This window comes from Sinocyclocheilus anshuiensis, unplaced genomic scaffold, assembly GCF_001515605.1.
Source record: "Sinocyclocheilus anshuiensis isolate Anshui unplaced genomic scaffold, SAMN03320099.WGS_v1.1 scaffold853, whole genome shotgun sequence".
Taxonomy (NCBI): Eukaryota; Metazoa; Chordata; class Actinopteri; order Cypriniformes; family Cyprinidae; genus Sinocyclocheilus; species Sinocyclocheilus anshuiensis.
In genome coordinates this window covers 216,937-239,356 of record NW_015558598.1, presented here as the reverse complement: position 1 = coordinate 239,356, position 22,420 = coordinate 216,937, and the positions used below count along the sequence as shown (strand labels likewise).

Here is a 22,420-nt window from a genome sequence, read left to right as displayed (position 1 = left end):
AAACCAAGCCATTCACACAGAACGCATATTCAGCGCGTTTTCTAGACGGACAAATACGACTGCTGCACTCGCGTCTCACACAAGAGATGTAGCCATGCAGTTAAAACGTCACAAATTTGTGGAGGTTTATTACGTTTCACTGCATCTCATATGGTTTTAAATGCAATCTGCGTGATGGGCGATTTGGCTCTTTGTATTAAGCAATGCATAAATACATGATGCTGTTTTGTTCATAATTGTTCATGCAATTTACGAAATTATGTTTGATTTATATGAATTAATTTAGACGTAATGCACGTTTTTCTTTTTATAGACAGTTATTTCCTTTGCGTTGGCAATTTAATGTGCTGCATTATTTTGCTCATTGCGCCCTCCTGTGGCTTCGGGAGACAAGCCAAAAGTTTCCTTCAGACCTATTTAATAAAACATTAGAAATTATATATTTGTTTAATTTTTATTTTGTGTTTGACTGTTAAAACAAAAAATATTTGTTGTTTGTCTCAATAAATTGGGTTAATTTAAAAATACAGTCGTTAAATTTAAGTTTTTTTCTATTGCTCTTTGTTTTAAAAAAGGTTATAAAAAATGACATATGAAAAAACGATATGAAACATTATATCGTTGATAAATTTTTTAGCTATATCGCCCAGCCCTACGCGTAGCGTATTTTAACCATGCAGCAAACCTTTTTAAATATTTTGATAAATTACTGAAAAAAGTAATAATTAAATTACTTTTTAAACCGTTTAACTGATTATTAACTGACTGTATTAATCGGTCAAAATTCTTACGGTCGGTTAACCGGTTAAAATGAACATCCCTAATTTTAACCGTCCTGAATCTCTCACCTTACTGATCTGATCCTCATACTCTTTCCTCACCTCTCCTGGCTGGCACACGCGAGGTCTCGGAATCGTTACTGGGGAAAAAAAAGATTGCATAAGTAATTAAAATCAATGCAAAATGCATTAAAGTGAAACCTAAAATCAGCACATATTGCTTCGATCCAGCTACGCTCTGTACCAGCATCATCGTCGTCCTCGATTCCCTGCACTCTCCGCTCACACTGAGTGGGGAAAGCATCCTGTATGAGTCTCCACAGCTCCACATTCACCAAGGTCTTGTTGCGGCTGTTGAGCCGCGCCCAAGTGGACACACGTTTTCGGCAAAGCGGACAGCACATGTTGGATTTGTCCACGGTTTCCAGAAAGCAGGGTTTGCAGAAGGTGTGCATGCAGGGCAAAGTGACGGGCTCCAGGAATATGTCCAGACAGACCGGACAAAGGCAGTCTGAACGTTTAAGACCCCCGGAGCTTTCTTCAAGCAGACCCGTGTCCAGTCCAGACACAGGCGGCATTCTGCGGCCCGTCTCTATACGTCAGTGTGTGAGGTTTCTCTCTCTCGGGTTCAAGAGCAGCATATGACAGTCAGCTGAAAGGCAAAACAACAGCAACAATTATTACCTACAACAAGAGCATGGCCTAGAAATGCACTACATTAGATTCAGGGTTTCCACGATCAAAGCACGGCAGGATTTGCATGGGAAAATATACACAACATGTATTTGAGTTTTCATGAGACTGCAAAGGTTGAGAACTCATTCATTCAAATTACACTTCTACATATGAACTGCTTATTCATATCAACAAATCAATACCTCAGTAACTATCACACGTCTGCAATCATGCACATCAAATAGTTAACTAGCTATTAATTAAAAAAAAATGTCATAGGTGAAACTTTTACTATATTGAAACATCCACAGCAACGAATTAAGTAAAAACGATTTTGAGAGTTTTGTTTACATGGTCTAAACATCAGTTCTCATGCACAATTTATATATGCCATTAACCTGTGCGAATTATACCACAAGACGTCCAAAAATGCTTATTTTATAAGCCTTTTCAATTCAAATACATTGTTAGATTGCGTCCAAATGAACTGATTATTTGATATAAGTTCTTATGCTAACTCACATCCGGAGGCTAGCGAACTAGCAACTTTGTGGAAGTGAGAGTTTGGGTAACATTGATGTAAACCTTTCATTATCAAAAGCAGTTAACGCCTTAGTTGTTAAAATTTAAATTGTATTACAAATTCACACTTACTTGTTTATTTCTAACGTTAGGCCCCAAAATATTTTGCGCCCTTCTACTCGCGCATGTGCAGCCAGAGCGCCAATGACAGAACTGCCTTTCAAAATAAAAGTCCTTCGGTTTTACTGTGGACTGCTAGCTTTGTACCTGTCTCGCTTCCCTGTTTCTGTATGTTTCTACAAGTTTTGTAATAAAAATAAAAAAAAAGCTTTGTACCAGATCAAGCTATAGAAGAACGCACATTAAAGAGTTAAAAAATGCTCGTCTTCATTTGATATTGGTTTGATGAAGCATTGCCTGAAAGATTAAATAAGTTTTAAAAGCTTAATAGTCAAATGTTTCATAGGCGGGAAGCCTGAAATACAGTCTGAGAGCATTAAAAGAAAGAAAGAAAGAAGTCTAATGGTTTCCACTACAAATACCATTACAAACCATCAACTTTTAACCATTAAAAGATAAAAAAATGGTTTTCTGTAGTGGGTTTTGGGACATATTCCATCAGGATTTATTAGTTTTAACAAGCCACCAATAGAAACCAACAAGGTTCATTACAGTTTCCATTAAAACCAATACAAGTCCCATTATAACCAGTAAAACCATTACAAATTGTGTGATGGTGTCTGTGTTTGTCTTGGTGTGGAGGTGAGTGGTGATGAACAAAAGACTAATGCTGCGTTCAAGTCGTCCTGGGACGTTCGTACTTACGAGTTGACAAGTGGTAATTACTACGTCAGGTGCGTTCAAGTCAGTTTAGTCGGCACAAGATAAAAGACAAAAGGCAATTATAGTTAATTTGTCTTGCTAACATCCATGACTCATGAGAGAGCTACCAAGTAAGTTAGCTAAAGTTTAGCTAAGGCAATATGAAGTCTAATAGGTTAGACCAGTCCACGTTCTTTCACTGCATGATTCAATGTTTTTGCTCTATTTCGCCAACAAATATAATTCCAATTTGCGTCTCTGAGCAACATGATGCTGATTTGTTCCTGAATTAATCAGTTGTTTAAATGATTCGGTTCAATCGCAATGACTCACCTATTAACAGTAACTTGCTGCCACCTACTGGCAGTTTTAATTTCACATTTAAAGTATCCTTTAATTTCTCCTTTAACGTATCTTTTCATTTTTTTTTTTTTTAAATAATATCAAATGAATTCAACGTTTTATGTTTAAAATATCAAAACAGTATTAATGCATTTGTAATTGCAGGTTAAATACATTCATGTCCTGCATTAAACAGTGTAAATGCATCTAAATGCCCCTTCTAATGCAGCTTCTGTGATTTAATTTGCTTGGTAACAACCCAAATGACTTATTCTAGTTGACTTATTCAATTTAAGAATTTGACTGAAAAGATGATGCACACTTTTAGAAAAAAAAATGGCTGTATAAAGGTAAAAAAAAAATGCCCATAAAAGGGTAAAAATCTATTTAAACTTATTGGATCACCACGCAGAATATGAAGAATATCAAAAACTTTAGGAGTCAGCTGTCCACGGCAGTCCTTAAGATATCAGAACAATAACACTATTACTAATACTAAAGTAAATATATTTTACTCATGTAATTATAGTTATTGATCTATATCTTTTCTTTTGCTCAATCTGTAATTTGTTGGTTAAAAAGCAAATTCTTATGAACACATGTTTCTATTAACAGCAAGGCTTTGGATTCACTGCAAAATAAGCCGGAGTGTGAGTTGATGAGCATACAGGAGTGATTGGTCTAATTCTCATATTCAGGCAAGCATAAATCTATGCACAGATTTGCATGATATAACATTATTGTTGTTATTTTTACCTATTCTTCACTGCATAATATAAAATTGTGGTTAAATGTTTTAGATCATTGTTTTAAGGTATACATGTTTTGTTGATTAATGGCACTTTTTTATGAGGCTTTACTGCACCTTTAAAAACTTGTGTCCAGACTTTTGTAGGTCATGTGAATGTGACTGATTCACTTTTATTAATGTTGGAAAAATAAAGCGTTTAATTGTATTTTAGTTGTGTGGTTTGTGATAAAGGTATAGACCAGAGGTTCTCAACTCTGGCGCTCGAGGTCCATGTCCCTACAGAGTTTAGCAACCTGTAACTTTCTAGTAATCTTGAAGACCTTGATGAGCTTGTTCAGGTGTGTTTGATTAGGGTTAGAGCTAAACTCTGCAGGAAAGTGGACCTCGAGGGCCAGAGTTGAGAACCCCTGGTAGAGACAAAATGAATACAGTTTATGTGGTTATATTAATAAAAAAGAAATTAGCAATGTTTGCATAATCATAGGGAGTAATATATATTCATAAAACTAAGTAAATGGGACATCTCGATCAAAACAAATAATAAAATCTACTTATTTACTTCAGTAAATAATAGTAGGATTTACTTAATATTTTTATAAATGCAAGGCTCCTGTCTATAAAATAATAAATAAACTTTACTTAATTACTTTAAATAAACACTTTTAAATTAAATATAATTACGTAATATTTACTTAATTAGGGTGCAATTAGATTTAATTTCTTCATGAATGTTAAGTTTAGTAAGTAGATTTTACTTAATAATAGTGAGTAAGCTGTACTTGATATTAGAGCAGTAAAATTTACTTAAAATGTGTTCGTGCAATTTGTTGCCAAAATTTTTTTAAGTAAATCTTAATAGTTATTTTTTTCAGTGTAGACCGTGCACCTCAAATATAATGACGAAACTCAATCGAATGGCCAGCAAATTATAGTAATCTTGTGTGGGCTGTCCTTTATCATCTATGAGGCCTCGATATCTGAAAAAAAATAAATAAATACATACATACTCTTAATCAGCCTCTTTGTCTTTACTAACCTCACATATCTCAGCATCTGCTATTTAAAGGTGGGGTAAGCGATTTCTGGTAGCCAATGTTGGCATTTCAGACAGAAAACTGCTGCTGCGTTCTATTCATGACGTATTGACACAAATTCCAAATGATTTTCAACGGTCGCGTTGTCGCGTCCAGTGTACTAGACAGACTTTAGCTGTTGCGGCGCAACAATGAGTAGACACGCCCCTTACTGCTGATTGGCTACAAGTTTGTTTTGCTTGTCGGCCCGAATCAGTTTTCCGAAGTGTTTTTGAAAAATTGCTTACCCCACCTTTAATGGTGTGATTTCTAGGTGTTTTATAGAGTGGTACATCTTTGTATGCACATTTCATTTTATAAAACACTACTAGAAATATACATTATGATTCAGAGGTTTGGGCTCAGTAAGATTTTTTTTTTTCCTTTTGTAAAGAAATTAATACTTTTATTTGGCATTAAATTGATCAAAGGTGACAGGAAAAACGTACTGTACTTTGTTACAAAATCTCTATTTCGATCTCTATTCTATTTCGAATAAATGCTGTTCTTTCAAACTTTCTATTCATCAAATAATTCTGAAAATAATATATAAAGGTTTCCACAAAAAGTCAGCACAATTGTTTTCAACATTGATAATAATCAGAAAAGGTTCTCGAGCAGCAAATCAGCATATTATACTGATTTCTGAAGGATCACTGAAGACTGGAGTAATGCTGCTTTGATCACAGCAATAAATTACATTTTAACATATATTCAAATTGAAAACAGCTGTTTTAAACATATCACAATATTACTGTAACTGTATTTTTATTAAATAAATGCAGTCTTGGTAAGCAAAAGAGACTTCTTACCAACTCCAAACTATGGAACAGTAGCGCATTATAGAAACAGTTTGATCTTCACCTGCATGTCATGTGTCTTTGGGCGAAGTTTGCAAGGGCCGCTGAGAGGGTGAAGTTGACATATCCTTTCATGCTGCCTGTAGTGTAGCAATAAAAGAGCCGCGGCAGGAAATCAGACGTGAAAGCAATCAGGAAAGCCTGGCAAAAGAACAAGGCATCAAACAAGATATGTGGACTGTCTAATTAACTTTATTTTGAACTGAATTCGTTGGACATCAAAAGCTGTAAATAAGCTAACAATTCAGTGTTGATCAGACTAACAGTGATAGCAGGGCCAAGCAGAACACACTGTGAGACTGATCTCAGAAATGTGCCAAAGATGCACAGCAGGGTTGAGGAGTAACAGAGTTAAAATGGTATATACAATATTAGATTACTGAAGCGCATCATTCTATGTCAGCGATGCACATAAGTGATTTTGCACTGTTCTCAGTATGAGCCATTATTAAAAGGACACTGATGGTTTTGTTTGTCTTGTTTTCCAGTGCAAATGTCTAAAGATTCTTCAAATTTAATTAAGAAGTCTTGATTTCTGAGAAACTGCTAAAAAATGTAATGAGTTTATTAAAACAAGAACAAATATCTGCCAATGGGCTCTGAAAAAAAAAATCATCTTAATTCAAAGGGAAAATAAGTTTTTATACCCCAGTGAAAGATATTTGTTTTTATTTTAAGCATAAACTCAGCTAATTTTGTTGGATTTATCAGAAAAAAAACAAGACTGTTCAATTTGCATCTAAAGTAAATGAATCTTGATTTAATGATGTTTAGAAATTTGTACTGGAAAACAACACACAAATAAAAAAATTATTATTATTAATATTATCATTATTATTTATTAATTTTTTTTATTATTTTATTTTTTTGCAGTGCATTTAATGCCATGACTTTCTGAAATTGAGACTGCTCTGATTTAAGACCTTAATAATGCCTTAATTTGTAGAAGGGGGAATTAAAACTTTAAGTATTTTAAGCCTTTTTAAGAGCCACTGAAACCCTGTTATACTTGTTAACAAAAAATCCACCAGTTTTGGAGTAGCATATAAAAGTATTTAGATTACATAACTCACCTTGAGTAATCTAAGGAAATATGTTACAGATTACATTTTACAGCATGTTTTCTGTCATCTGTAGTGGAATACATTTTCAAGTCAAAGTGTTGTGAAACTACAGCCTTATTTTCTGTATTGCATCATCACCATCAAAATTGTTAATACAGTTGAGGTCAAAAGTTTATACCCCCACCTTTCAAAATCTGCAAAATAAGAGGGATCATACAAAATGCATGTTATTGTTTATTTAGTACTGAGCTGAATAAGATTTTTTCAAAAGTCCCGAATGATCGCTATAAATAACAAAGACACTTACATTGCTGATGACAGCCAGGTAGGAGATGAACTTTAGGATTGTCAGCCAGATGCCAATGTCTTGTGCTCTTTCCACAACGGGCCTGCGGTACTCACACACAAACTTCTGGGCATCGAGACGCACCTCCACCCAGTTATTTATCAAGGCAAACAATGGAGCCAAGGGACAGGCTGCTACAAAGATGGTGATGAAGCCAAACTGCAAAACTGACAAGATTAAGAGTTTCAAAATCAGCCTTTGATCCGAGTTGAACGGCAATGGCATTCAATTTGAAAGCCACCAAAATTGTAGTTTTTGATATGATGGTAATATATATTGTGCTTCAAATGAGAAAAAAGAAGCATACTATAAATGTAATCAAAATTAGAAGCCACAATAAGAATAAAACATAATAGGCCTACAACTTGGGATTTTAAACATGAAACTGGGACATTATAAATTATTTAATAAAATGACAAGATGACAAAGCACATAAACCAGTTTAAAGCAGTTCAGATGTGAATTTACTAATCTGACAGGGCATAATTTCTGTTATCATAATAGCTGAAATGTCAGAGCCAATAAGCCACTGACTGGATGAAGTGTGGCCCTAACAGAATGAAGACCAGGATACTTGCATTCACTGGACAACAAGTAATAAAACAATATTTTTGTATTTTAAAAAATATATAACATGTATATATTATTTAATCAATAGAATATCTAATACATACACATGTGTCTGATCATAAGAGATCGATCTTAAAATACATAAATTATTTGCATACATTTACATAGAGAGAGTTTGGGTCAGTACGATTTTTTTTTTTTTTTTTAATTAATAATTTTGTGCCGAAAGAATGCATTAGATTTATCAAAAATTACAGAGAAAAAAAACCATGGTTTCAAAAATCAGTTTCAAATAAATGGTGATCTTTCAACTTCTCTATTAATCTGAAATAGATGAAAAAAAAAAGTATCATAGTTTACCCAAAATATTAAGCAGCACATCTGTAACATCGATAATAAAAAAGAAATGTATTGTACATCAGCATATTAGAATGATTTTTGAAGAATCATGTGACACTGAAAACTGCAGTAATGATGCTGAAAAATCTGCTTTGCAGCACAGGGAAAAATTACATTTTAAAATATATCCAAAAAAATATAAATATTTCCAGAAAGCAACTATTTTAATATATATAATATAATAACATAATATGTGTACATCTAAAATTCAGTCTAAATAAGATGCAAGAGACATAAGGACTCACCCATTTCCAGATACTCATCGAACAGCCCCTCACACACCAGCAGCTGATAGTTTGCTTCCCATGGGCTGAGCTCTGGCTTGCTGTCTGGTTCATTTATCACCTCCTGACTGGGAGCTGGCTTCAGCTTCCTCCTGTGCCACCATGTCTTTAATTTACTGTTTGAAAGAGAGGGGTAAATCTCAGGCCTTATTCTTTATCTATAACAATGAGTAGACAAGCTCTTTAAGAAGATGCATTGAACATAAAGACCTACGGCAAGACAAATTCCTGGATGTTGCTGATGACCTGTTTGCCTACCATGATGACTAACAGCTCTTGAGCTAGTTCAATGAGACATCCAGAGGCACCACACTGCATAAAACAAGGACAGAACCAAGTTATTACGTTATTAATAACTCTTAACAATTAAGAGTTATTTATATTCCAGAATCTGCATATTTTGTCACATTTTATTGTTGTGGGGGAAATATTGCAAAATTGCGTATTTAGATATGGCTGACAGTGTAAATTTGTGTTTTATTCCAACAAGTGAAAAGGTAGAAGTGTTGCTTTCCAACAATGTAAACACTTACATCCTCATTTCGGATTCCTAGGAGTGTGTTATAGTTTCCAGGGTATCCAACAAACCTGTAGAACATACCAAATATTAGATGAATATTGAATCTTCATACATATTCATTCATTCGTACTGCATAGCTACCCACCTGCCCTTGAAAAACGCAATGTAAACAGGAGATGAGTAGAAGTTGACAAACTGGAAGATGAAGACCTTGAGGATGAACGCGTCTTCATATTTGGTCTTGGTGTGGTGCATTTCTAATAGAAGGAAGTGGACAATACGTTGTTGTTGCAAGTTGTTGTAAGTGTAGAGCCGTGACAACAATAGAATAACCAGCAAATTTAGCATAGAACCAGTAAGGCTAGCTATCCTTCCAGCCTATGGGGTGAAAAAGCTCTCTTAGTAAGCAAATTATTATGTAAAAATTGTGCTGCAATATCTGATCTAATCAATGGTTATTTTTCATCAACTTTAAATGTTAGCAAATAACACGTTAGCGACAACTTTTCAATTATAGTAGGTACATTCTAGTTAGTCCAAGCTAGTTGGCTAATCTGGCTAATCTTGAACGAGAAACCTAGCAAATTTACTATATTCCAAGACTCAGCTAAAATTTTAAGCTGCCCTTTGCTATACTCCGTTCTCCTCTACTGTTTAATGGTTGCTTTGCCATTCCTACATCTAGGCAGATTTGGAACTTTTGCATTGTGGAGCATTGCTTGTGAAAAAGAAGAACAAGAAATTCCTGCAGAGGGCAGTGCAGTGTGGTTGCTGAGATGGAACCTGTAAGGGTGTGTTTCCAGGTGGGAACAATAAAATGGTGCACCTCTAAGAGAACATGGAGGTGAAAAGATTGGAGAAGAGTCAGTGGAGCACATAATAATGACTTGTAAGAGATATGAAACACAGAGGCAGGTAATGAAGAATAAACTAAGGGAGATTGGGGTGCAGGAGATCACATTACAAGGGTTACTAAGCACAGTAAATAGGGCACAGAGTAGAATATTGATTACTTTTTTAAGGGAAGCAGGGGTTTTAAGCAGGATTTGATGTATGATGTGTGGTGTGTGTGTGGATATTAATGTGAGGGGACAATGTGAGTGATGTGTAAGTTTTAGTGGGAAAAGGGAATAGATAACCTATTATCTGATCCACACTCCGGAGCAGAAGGGGGCGGTAATGCACCAATAAGCTGGATGCCAACCGCCGTTAAACTGGAAAGAAGAAGAAGAAGATGATTGGAGAAGGTCTTCATTGACTTTCAACCATACAGCTCAAATTCAACCCTGAAGACGCAACTGGTATGAACATTGTTAACATTTTCATCTGTGTTGATGTCAAGTATCAACTTTGAAGTTGTGAAATGTCAGTATTGTGTTTAAATTATGTGGATTTTGTTTGATGGAATTTGTTACAGTGCTGATCGATGCTAAGTTTGATGTTGTTTGATTTATGTTGAAATTTGAGAACAATTACATGATTTGAAAGGTTTAAGTTTGTCGACATTATAGTTTATTTATGTTATAAATGAAACCCATTTATTTGATCTGCTTTAATTGACTATAGTTAATATGTTGATGTTGAATTCAATGGAATGTGAAATATTAGTTTAAATATCTTTATTTATATTAATGCATATTTTGAGTTTGTATCTATTTCTAAAGGTTATCAACCTTCTGCTACTGCAATTACAGCTACTGTGCTGCTTCTACTATCAGTTTGCTAAGCCTTTGCAAGCAGAAGAAAAATAAAAACAGTAAAGATGAGTTGTCCTCTTGCATCCTTCAAAACTTAAAAGCCGTTTATCAAGTTTGGGCAGAGCTTAATGGGAAAACCTAAAAAACTTGACAAACACTACAATTCAATAATTTAGAGTACTTAAAATCTTAAATATATTTTTAAAAACTGTACTTACAGATAACATCATTTTAATGACCCACCCTTGGAGGGATTTGAGTGCCTCCGTGACTCCTGGTAAGGTCTCCCTGGGCAAACTGGTCCCAGGTGAGAGGTCAGACAAAGAGTGATACCCCCCATAATCCCCTATGACACAAATGAGTCAGAACAGTGAGACCCTGGCCAAAAGACCAGAATAGGTATACCAGGGCCCTCTTCTGGAGCCAGGCCTGGGAGAGGAGCTCACAGGTTGCCATAAGGACCTTGGTTGAGTAATATGGAATGTGACCTCTCTGGTGGGGAAGAAGCTGGAGGTTGAGAGTTACCAGCTAGATATAGTTGGCCTCACTTCTATGCACAGCTCTGGCTCTGGAACCAAACTCCTGGATAGAAGTTGCACTCTCTCCTTCTTTGGAGTCACTTAGGGTGGGAGGTGCCGAGCAGGGGTGGGAATACTCACAAGTCCCCAACTCTGCTTCACTGTGTTGGAGTTTAGCCTGGTAGACGAGAGGGTCCACTAACTACAACTTTGTGTCATTGGAGGGGACGGCTCTGACTGTGTTTTGTCTTTACACACAGAACCACAGCTCAGAGTGTCTGTCCTTCTTGGAGGTCCTGAGTGGGGCCCTGGAAGGCATACCACCTGGTGAAGAACAAGCTACAACTCCCCTTCAGCAGCCTGGTGAAGGAGTTCATGGTTTCTCGAGCGGGAGAGGTGATGCTGTACAGAGAATCCACTGACACCTAGTGTTGCTTTCGTCAACGAAAATTATGACTAATTCACACAAGGAGGCCTGAACGCTTCCGCTGATGCTTTCGCGTCAGCGCACAGACATCAGATAAATACACAGTCTAAGACACTAAAGTGAAAACAGCTGTGGCCGCCTTCTAATTAGCACAGCCAATAGTCTATAGCAGGGCAATTCCTCAAATCGAAACTACAGTTCGCACTTAAACGCAGGAAGGGAGCAATTAAATTACACGCGCTCCTTCTTTGCCGAGGGCAATTATTATAATTACCAGAAAGTGCAATCAAAAATACAAACGCAAACAAAAATATAACGTAGAAATAGGCAGAAAACAAAATATTCCTTCCTAGCAGCAAGTAATAATTCCAACAGCAGCTCTATAAACAAGTATTATGCAGGACACTCACGTGCAGCCGTCTGTCTCTTCTGTTGACTAATCGCTTGACTAAAAAGAGTATGAACTAGACTAAAATTAAAACAGGCCGCCAAAAACAACACTACTGACACCATAGCTTCTTCAGCTGGTATAGACGTGAGGACGGGTAGGAACTGGAAGACCTAGGAGGCAGCTGACCACAGTGTGCTGGTGGGGATGTTATGAGCCCAATTAATGGAAACACCAATCACCATTATGGTGACTTCAATGAAACAAACGTTAGATTTAAACACCTGTTAATTCTCAATAAGAAATTATGTAGACCTCTAACAGAAATAAAGTCAATCTGATTAGTAATAAGTGAAGCTGGTAATGCTGTTTGTGGAGTTGTGTAATCCTCCTCTGCTGAGCTCTTCAGAGATTTAATGTATTTTATCTTCAGCTGATTTCATCTAAGGCTGTGGCTGCAGTCAGTTGTTGCTGTTGTGTTTCTGTTTGTCTCTTTTTTTCTGTTCTCCTTTTCTTCAGTGATTTTGCTTGTTAACAAGCTTAGACAAGCTGAGAGGACTCTATAAATAATATATGAAGATTTTGTGGCTCAGAAAAGGTCCAGTGTGGTTTATTTCTTTGCTCTTGACTGACATGTGGCATTGCTATGGCCTGCTTTTGGCCCAGATCTGGCAAACAGGAGCGGTCTGCCCAAGTGCCATCATTCCAGGTTACATGTGGGCCAGATCATCATTCCACATGTGCCAGATGTGGGCCGGATCTGGGCCGACAATATGTTGCTATCTGGGAATCTAAAAGATGCCTGAGCAACAGTCACTTCATAAACTTTATTCCCTATGTAGATAATTTGTTCAGGTATCACAAGATAATTTGGTCAGGTATCAAAATAAATAGAAAGAAACTTACTGAAAATACGAAGAAGGCATTCTGTGATCTGTAGATAATGATGCTTAGGATGGTTCGATACAGGATAATGGCTATTAGGAATATCAAAACGATGGCAATCTGCAAGCACAAGGAATAAAATTGAATCATGATGATAATGATTTTGAAATTTTGGGGATTACTGAAGATTTCTCGACAGTTGTGAGATGGAAATCCATTGACTAACCATTAGAATGATGACCATGTTACCAGTTAGAGTACGACTCAGTCATTGAGTCTCTGGGAAATAGGGCTCTTCAGCCCCAGTGACAGGATTACGAACCGTCATGGGTGCCAGTGCTGTGAATTCTGGACTTGGCCTCTCCTAACATCAGAGAGGTAAAGCATTGCTCAAGTTTGAGGACTAGTAAATATTAAAGGTTAAGACACTTTGTAACCAATTTAATCACCTCTATTTCCTCAAATTCGGAGCAGTCCCATCAGTGGGAGAGTATGGAGCTTGTGCGTTTCCAGTACTCCAGGAAGGTGACGGCCCACAGAGACATGAATATACTGAAGAACACAGTTCCTCCATTGTCAAATAGCAAGCCTGCCTATTGCAAATTTATGAACAAGTATTTTAAGAACAAAATGTGATCGCTAGTTCACAGAGAAAGTTATTTTTAGCTTATTTAAAATGCTATAAATAATTTAAAAACTTGTAGGAATGTCAACTTATAAGTATAGCAGATGCTGGAGAGGTTCCAGTAGCTGCAGATGTTGCATAGCGGACACATGACAAAGGTGTCTCCACTGGTGCACAGCTCTTCTCTGTGGGGTCAAGGGTCAGGATTAGTGCTAGGTCAGCAACATTATTAATGTTATTAACAATTCTGTGATAATACTCACGCTGCCACATCAGTTACCATCAGCCAGATACCAAACAGAAATATTATTAAGCCCACTACTGCTGCTGGTAATAACCAGCCTGTGTAGAAACCTACAGACAAGACAAATAAGGACAGAAAGTTAGTCATAGCCTGTTCCCTTTCAGTCGGTCACTCTCGATGTCACGTCGGTGACCGACGAATTGGAATCCCAATTTGTGGGTCACCGACGTGACGTCTCCGTTCCCTCCTTCAGGGAACGAGGGTTACATACGTAACTGAGACGTTATGATGAAAACTGTAGAGTGTTTTAGTTAACAAACTTTTTGTTACATTTTTACTTTACATTTCTTTTTCTTTTTATATATATATATATATATTTTTTTTTTAATTTTTTTTTTTTTTTATTAATTCGTACTATTAATAGTAACACTTTGCATCAACTAAACGATCAACTAACATGAACTAATAAAGAGCAACACATTTGTTACAGCATTTATTCTTCTTTGCTAATGTTAATAAAAGTTAATGAAAACACAACTGTTCATTGTTGTTTCATGTTAGCTCAGGCCCATTAAATAATATTAACATATAGAACGTTTTATTTTAATTATGTATTAGTAATGTCGAAATAGCATTTACTAAGAATAAAAAATGCTTAAGAAGTATTTCCATCCTTAGTTCAATGTAATTAATGTAATTAACTAATGTAACACTATTATAAAATGTACTGATAAACTATGTATTATAAAAATAAATAAATAATAATAGTAATAATAGCAGATAAATAACATTATAAAATAATATAATAACAAAAAATATAATAGATACAAGATAAAACATGTTTACATGTTTTATGTCTTGGTATAAATTAAATGCATGTTCTGTCTTACCCAACCATGCAAAGTAAAGTGCTATCTTCTCGCCAAAGTATTCACGAATGTGATCCAGAGGTTGGTATTCCTAAAGCGAGCCCAGTAGTGATGCAGGATCTGTGGATCTACTGGAGTCTTCGGCATCTCAGATGGACCCTAATGAGAAGAACACAAATCATCAGCTGTTCAAAACGTAAAACAGTGCATGCATAGACTATACAAAGATTGTAAACACGCAGAAAATGCATTAAGAATGAAGGAACATGCATAAAGAGAGATCAGTTTGATTTCATGCTGGCTTTAAGTAGTGCTGCATACATATGTAAACAAAGAGAGAAACACACATAATTGGTGTGTTTGTTAAGGTAATGTTCAGATATTATGTAGAAGACTCTTACAGTACCTCATGTAAAGGAAAAGTAGCAGTGAGAACATGCTCACTAACCAGCCTGCCAATGCCAACCTCCCCTGTCTTCAACGATCCATATGGAGTCCTGGCTAATATCTCATACAGCTTTCCAACAAGGAAATTATAAAAAACGGACAGATCAGTGTGAACAGCTTAACAGAGAAAGAAAAATAATTTTGTCCATTGTACAGACATTAAAAGTGCACTAAGCATTTTTTGTACATGTAAGAAAACGTATAGTGCTTTTTATTTCATGTCAGTGCCTACAAAGCTGATCTATGCTATGCATCATGGTTGTCCTTGCAGAAAATCTGTGAAATACTACCAGTGTGTGAAATAAATGAATCTCGGGTGACAAATATGCAAATATGCTTGTGAATCTTTCTACACTGGATTTGGTAGTGCTAACTTTCACGCAATGCTGCATCCACAGCAACAGATGTCAGTATAAAGCTCAAGACTTCTCGTATCACTTAGCAAAAATAAAAAAAATCTTAGTGCACCTTAAATTTCAGGGAAAAAATGCTCAAAACTCACTATCTGGTGCCTCTGTGTGGACTTGAAAAAAGTATCCTTGTTTTCATGACCAAGAAACCTAAAAGCAGCATTAAACAAGATAATGTATACTAGTAATCATTCTCTTTGCACACTCTTTATAACAGTGTATAGTCATTAAAAGCTTGATTCGAAATGCACAGTAAAAATAGTACAGTAAAAATAGTACAGTAAAAATGCACAGTAAAAAAGATATTTACACATGAGACCTCGCATCTCACATGTGAGCTCTAAACAAAACAATTACATTTTTTCACAAAACTTTTGAAAAAAAAAAAAAACTTTATTAGGGCAAACTTGCTGGTTGTGTTGAAAATGTCAATACATTATATTAGTTATATTTTAACCAATAATATTACTTTTTGTTTAACGAAAAAAAAGTTTTCATATAATTTAACCCCTGGGCCACAAAAATGCACAAAATTGTTGGTAGGTGTGTGTGAGTAAATATATGGGTCACGTGACATAGCAAGCACTTTGCATAAGTGTGTGTTGGGAGTGTGTGATGTGTTTGTCTTTGAGGAGGTGCTGACTCTCTGCAAAGACTAAAGTGTATGAACTGCATGGTACATGACAGGCTCGGATCCTCTCTGTCAAGCACACAGGGTTTGGATACATGTTTTACTGTGTTTTAAGCTCACTTCCTTTGTTCACAAAACACCGACTTATTAAATTGTGTTGAGGTGCATATTCTTGAAGTGGGGCTGTCAATAGTTTCCCTCCACGTATTTGTATGCAAATTTTGGGGTACTGCATAAAAAAAAAAAAACATTGGACGGAAATGCAAGATGCGCATAAAATCTTAAAATACATATAAAAATGCATGTGCTCAGTTGAGGTAGATATTTTTTTTGTTTTTTCGGTAAGAACACATGCACATAAACTACGATTGGATCACATTCACTACGAGTTTAATTTGTAAACTTTGGATGGAAACATGACTAATGTTAATTTGATGACCAGTAGCACCCTAAAAGAGAAAGATGTTGTCCTTTTTTTGGATCAGTACCTCTCTAGTTTATTGCTGCGGAACTGTAGTTCGGTGGAAGGTTGGGAACATCTTGTGCCATTATGTTTGGGATGTGCAGTTTTTCTTGGATCTTCTCAGACCAGATTGATATTGGAGTTGTCACAACCTGAAAACACCCAATAGAGGAGGACAGTAAGATATTGAGTATATAATTTACTTTATGATATAAAAGATCAGGTACGATTTACCTGTAATGGCACTCAAAGACTGATCTCCTCGGCATAATAACACAGAACATTCCAGGGCGCACTCAGAAGGACATAAGTAGTCTTTGTTTTTCCCTGCACAACCTCTTTCTGAGACAAATTCACAGCAGGAGAAAGACATTATATTAGATCAGGGGCTCTCAACTATGGTCCTCGAGGTCCATTTTCCTGCAGAGTTTAGCTCCAACCTTGATCTGCATTAGAAAGTGTTCTTTCAGACAGTTGGGTTCAGGACACCTAAAAAGATCTGATTTTGGTTCTTTAAAAGGGCATTTAAGTGTTGATGCTTCTTTAAATACACTGTAAAAATTTACTGTAAATTTACAGTAACTTACTGGCAATTGTGGTTGCCAGTAAGACTGTACATTTACAAAAGTACTGTAAATCAATAATTACAATTGTACTGTAAAAATAAAGCTATCACTGTAAAATTACAATAGAAACGTTTATAAATAAGTGAAATTACAAGAGCAACTGTGAACTTGTAATGCTATACATACATTTTACAGTAAATTAGAATATTTGTTGTGAAATTCAATTCACTAAATTAACTACAATTGAGATTTTTCAATGCTGTGATAGTGTGTAAACATTTGGTTAACTTATTTAACTTATTATTGAGTCCGCTGAGAATAAATATTTCTATAAAACTGCAAACACTTAATGTGTAATAGTAAACGCATCCTTAAAGAAAATGTTTTAAGACAATATTCAGAAAACTCAAACTCAACTCAAAGCGGTAATTCCTATATGTAGTTAATTCAAAATAGACTACATTTACATACATAAATATGTATTGAGATAAGGATTGATTAGTATTAATTAGTAACAATCTTAAATTTGTTTTAGTTGTTTAGTATTTAGGAATGGCAGCTCAGGCTAAACGGACGTATTCATGTGTTGTCAGACAGTTTTGAAGGTATTCAGAAGTGTTAGAGTGTGGAAAAGTAGTAATGAAACTAATAACTGAACATACTGTGCAACCAATGGCAACATCTCGAATCTCCCAGAAAATAATACTGTAAACTTACAACAGCCATGTATACAGGAATATTCCAATATCTGGCCTTGTGAAAAAGAAGTGCACTTAAACGTATTGAATGTGCACTTGTAGTTGTACTGTACTTCATATCTTAAAAATGTATAAAAAAAAAACTGCAGATAACATTAATGAAATAAAATGACTTCATGACAGTTTCTTAATACACTTAAATACACCTTTAAAAAGTGCACATTGTAATAAAATTCAAATTGAAATTTTGACTTTAAAGTACATTTTAAAACATGACATTTACATTTACATTTAGTAATTTAGCAGACACTTTTAGTTAAGGACTCAGCTGCTCGGATTGATTTGGGCAGGTCATTCCACCAGGAGGGAACAGTTAATGAAAAAGTCTGTGAATATTAGTCGTCAGTCGTATAATAGTCATGACATATTTTGTACATTTATTTTCATCTGTTGACTAGTATATTAAAGCACATGTAAAGTACTTTTAGTAATTTTGAGTGTAGTGTGTTATTTGATATTACATTATTAAAGGTAATATATTTTAAATGAAATAAATTGCATCTTCATCTTCTCATCTTCAAATGTGTAATAACAAATATACTTAAATACATACCATACAAGTTTCAACAGAAATGACTGTAAAGTATATTTTAGTTTACCATTAATGTTTGTCAGGTCATTCAGCAATACACTTTAGCCATACCATAAGACAATAGAAGAAATTATGAAATTATTACATATAAAAATGGACTTAAGACTGACTTCAGCACTAAGTTCAACTATTTGCATTTAATATAAATGTAAACCATGACACATTTTCAGTTAAATTGCAATTAAGTTTCCAAACACCGTACATTCAGTTTGTGCCTAATTATATGCTTTTAAAGTATGCATATGTTATTTCCAAAATAAGTACACAGTACTTTTTAAAGTATGCTAAGTGTACATCTTTTTCACAAGGCTGCACATAGTACAAGTTGTAAACAACTGCAACCCAAATATGGAACTTAAACAGAATTTGATATCTATAAAAAATGTAGTCAAAATTACATACCGTCTCCTGATGAAGGCCAGCGGTCTGCAGTCTGGACAGAAACTCTGTCCTCCACTTCCTGTGAGTGTCACGCGAGGAACCGAACGATACTTCATCTGATTCTGCCGACTTCACGGGGTTCACAGATTCCTCACAAACCAAGACAAAATCTGACGACACATTCACAATGATGTCTTCATATTTATCAAATGCATTCACTTCTTATGCAATATCCATTGATCAAACATTGATAGTTTGGCATACAGATGAATCTATTACAGGAAGCACATGGGAAATATTGTTAGTACAGAAAACGCACCAAAAAAATATCTCTAAAAGACATTTTTTGACCAATCCTTTTTCAAAATGACTAAATTAAGATTTCAGAATTCTGTGTTTAAGCAAATCTCATTTTTTAATAGACACAGAAGTCTTTTCGTTGATGTGCTGGTCTCCCCATACTCACCGATCCGGGTGACCCCATCACTGATCACGTTCTTGTTTTCCTGAGCTGCTGCACACGTCTGTGAATAACATGCAGACATCTCCATTATCAATATGCACTAGAAGAACTGACATTCATGCGTACAAAAAAATCTTTACAAGAAAAGTCCTATGAAAAGCCTGAAATGCATGTCTTATCAAGGACATTGGGGTTGAGCGGTGGAGGGTGAGAGATGTGAGGAAATTTGGCATGTTTGTCTTGCATTGTTAACTGCTAATTAGCTTCCTCTCTTTGTGACCGCTGTTGATTTTTGTAAACAACCTGCACTTACTTATATAAAAAAAACACAGGCAGTTGTGTACCTCCATGCTCCCGTAGGTTTGTTCAGGATGGTCTGAGAGGGCAATAAGAGTGGTGCCGTCCTCCACTAAATTCTTCTTCCTTTTCATCATTACCCCAAAACAGCCAGTTTACCACCAATCTGAGAATCCTCTGCCCCTCTTTAAAACATGGTGCAATGATACAGTTATTATTTTGTAATAAAGAACCAAAAATACAACATCTGGCATGTACACTATATTGGACAAAAGTTTAAAATAATCACATTTTTTCAATGTTTTAGAAAGAAGTCTATTCTGCTGCATTTATGTGATAACAATATGTGATAATACAGCAAAATTGTGAAATATTATTACAATTTAAATATATATATATATATATTTCCATGTGAATATATTTTAAAATGTAATTTATTTCTGTGATGTAAAGCTGAATTTTCAGCATCATTACTCCATTCTTCAGAAGTCTTTCTAATATGCTGATTTGCTGCTTATTATGATATGCTGATTATGTTGAAAACTGATGGGTGCTGATGAATATTTTTTGTAGAAGCCATGATAGAAACCTTGTTTTCATGATGCTTTGATGAATAGAAAGTTCAAAAGAACAGCATTTATTTGAAATAGAAATCTTTTGTAACATTATAAATGTTTTACTGTCCCTTTTTAACGTCACTGCTGAATAAAAATACTAATAGGCTATCTCCTTTATCAGCATATTTCTGAAGGATCATGTGACACTGGAGTAATGATGCTGAAAATGTACTGTAGCTTTGATCACAGAAATAAATTGCATTTTAGAAAGCATTCACATATAAAACAATTATTTTAAATTGTAATAACATTTCACAATATTACTGTTTTTTTGTTTTTTTTACTGCTTTTACTGTATCTTTGATCAAATAAATGCAGCCTTGGTGAGCAGAAGAAACTTTTTTTAAATATTACAAATCTTAATTATTCCAAACTTTTGACTGGCAGTTTAAAATACTGTAAGTATCGATCTGTTTGGTAATTTCAGTATAGTTTTGAGGTACGTAAATGGTCTTGGGTCAAATAGAGCATGAGGGTCAAATAGTTCTCACAATAAATGTGTACATAAATCTGAACATCATTATGTAGATAAAGTGAGATGACTAATTAATGAATACAGAAGAGGAAACACTGAGCATAAAATGACCCAATTAAAGATGCGCACTGTGTACTTAGAAAAGCTCCCTAAACAGCCTGGATTCCCTGAGAGAACCATCATACACAGTACAAAAAAACAGTACAAACGCTTACATAAACACTAATATATTCCATATAACTGGAAGAATTAGAATGACATAATCTATGAGTGTTACTGCATTTTAACAAAATATCAAATCACATGGCATTAAACACTCTCTTTGAGACATTTTCTGTGTCATTACAGCAATAGTGAGTCTGATGTGTAAATCAAATGCAGTACAGAACAGTGGAAGAGGATGTAAGTGAAGGGGTCAGTGAGTGCAGCGCTCACCAATTAAACAGTCTGAGGGGCAAATCTGGGTCAGGTGTCTCACTAATGCATGTTTTAACATATTACATAATTTCATTATTTCAGGCAGTTGATCCTGCCTAAGTAATGTTCAAAACGAAATAGATTTTATTACTAAATGGATTGTGTAGTACGAGGTGTTATAAAGAACTTTTATGAATAATAATAATAATAATAATAATAATATAAACTAAAATTAACAAACGTTAAAAAAATGTAAATTAAAAATGTTGCTTTGTCAACTCACTATTATTATTATTATTATTATTATTCATTGTACATCAAAAAAGTTCTTTATAACATCTTTTAATTGTTTACAACATAAAACCTGGTCTAAATCAGGATTTTAGTAATATCAATGTGATTTTTGAACACCATTGTGTTTTGGAGTCAATGCTTAAAAATAAAACATTTCCCCATATTTGTATTTATTCATCATACACTTTAATTAAAACTACTTAAAAATAATATACAGAAGCTTATATAACTCAGATACAAACTGTGAATGTTGGCTTGACAAAGCCTTGTCAGAAAGTTTAAAAACCTTAAAAGTTTGAGGATTATATAAGCTTTACTGACAAACATCAAGGAAAGTCTGAGGGGATTTGGGGGATTTTTTGAACATCCACTACATAAAAAACTAAGTCAGATCAGTTAGAAAAGATGAAGGAATTATCACCAGAAAAGTACAATGAAAGCATATGGGATTTGGGGATTTTCTGCTGCAGGATAATTTTAGTGAATGAAGCTTGGGTTACAGTTCAAAATGTTGGTGTCAGTTTATGAAACAGCATGTTTCCTTTCTCAAGAAAGCTTTGTCAGTGCAGCGTAAACATTATTTCAGTTATTAATTAAAAAATCACATAAATTCATGCCTAATCAAGCATGCTCTCTAGCCTCCGACCTCCTGTCAACTATGTCTAACAGTTGTTTTCTGGGTTATCTGGCATCTCATCTCTCTCTTTCTCTCTGCTCACCTGTAGTTTCCTTCCTGGATCTCTCTCTCTCTCCTCCTCTCTGCATTGGTTGACCGTTGCAGCCCCAGTTCTCCTCAGATCAGAGATGGTGACATTATATCTAAAACCTTTCCCAAACGATTTCAAGTGGCTCCTTCCAAGACTCCAGAGCAGATGCAGGATAAAACTCTCCGTCAGAAAGGAGCAATAGAGTGCAAGTGAAGAGGAAAAGGAGGGGTAGAGTCTGCTCG

General features: G+C 35.1%; 1 protein-coding gene and 1 pseudogene across 2 annotated transcripts in view; both read right to left on the bottom strand.

Annotated features, from left to right (window-relative positions):
- The window catches only part of LOC107680097 (E3 ubiquitin-protein ligase RNF168-like), an 8,374-nt gene extending 6,163 nt beyond the window's left edge, over positions 1-2,211 (bottom strand). Inside the window, exons 1-3 of one of the 2 annotated variants that reach the window (XM_016475861.1) lie at positions 2,109-2,211; positions 1,024-1,431; positions 849-919 (exon numbers count right to left, since the gene is read on the bottom strand). In XM_016475861.1, the coding sequence (XP_016331347.1) occupies positions 849-919; positions 1,024-1,357 (405 nt within the window). In that variant the 5' untranslated portion in view covers positions 1,358-1,431; positions 2,109-2,211. The other variant, XM_016475862.1, reaches the window with a different exon arrangement.
- A 2,548-nt stretch (positions 2,212-4,759) lies between these two features.
- On the bottom strand, positions 4,760-22,355 carry LOC107680064 (anoctamin-7-like; annotated as a pseudogene).
- Between the last annotated feature and the right edge of the window lie 65 nt (positions 22,356-22,420).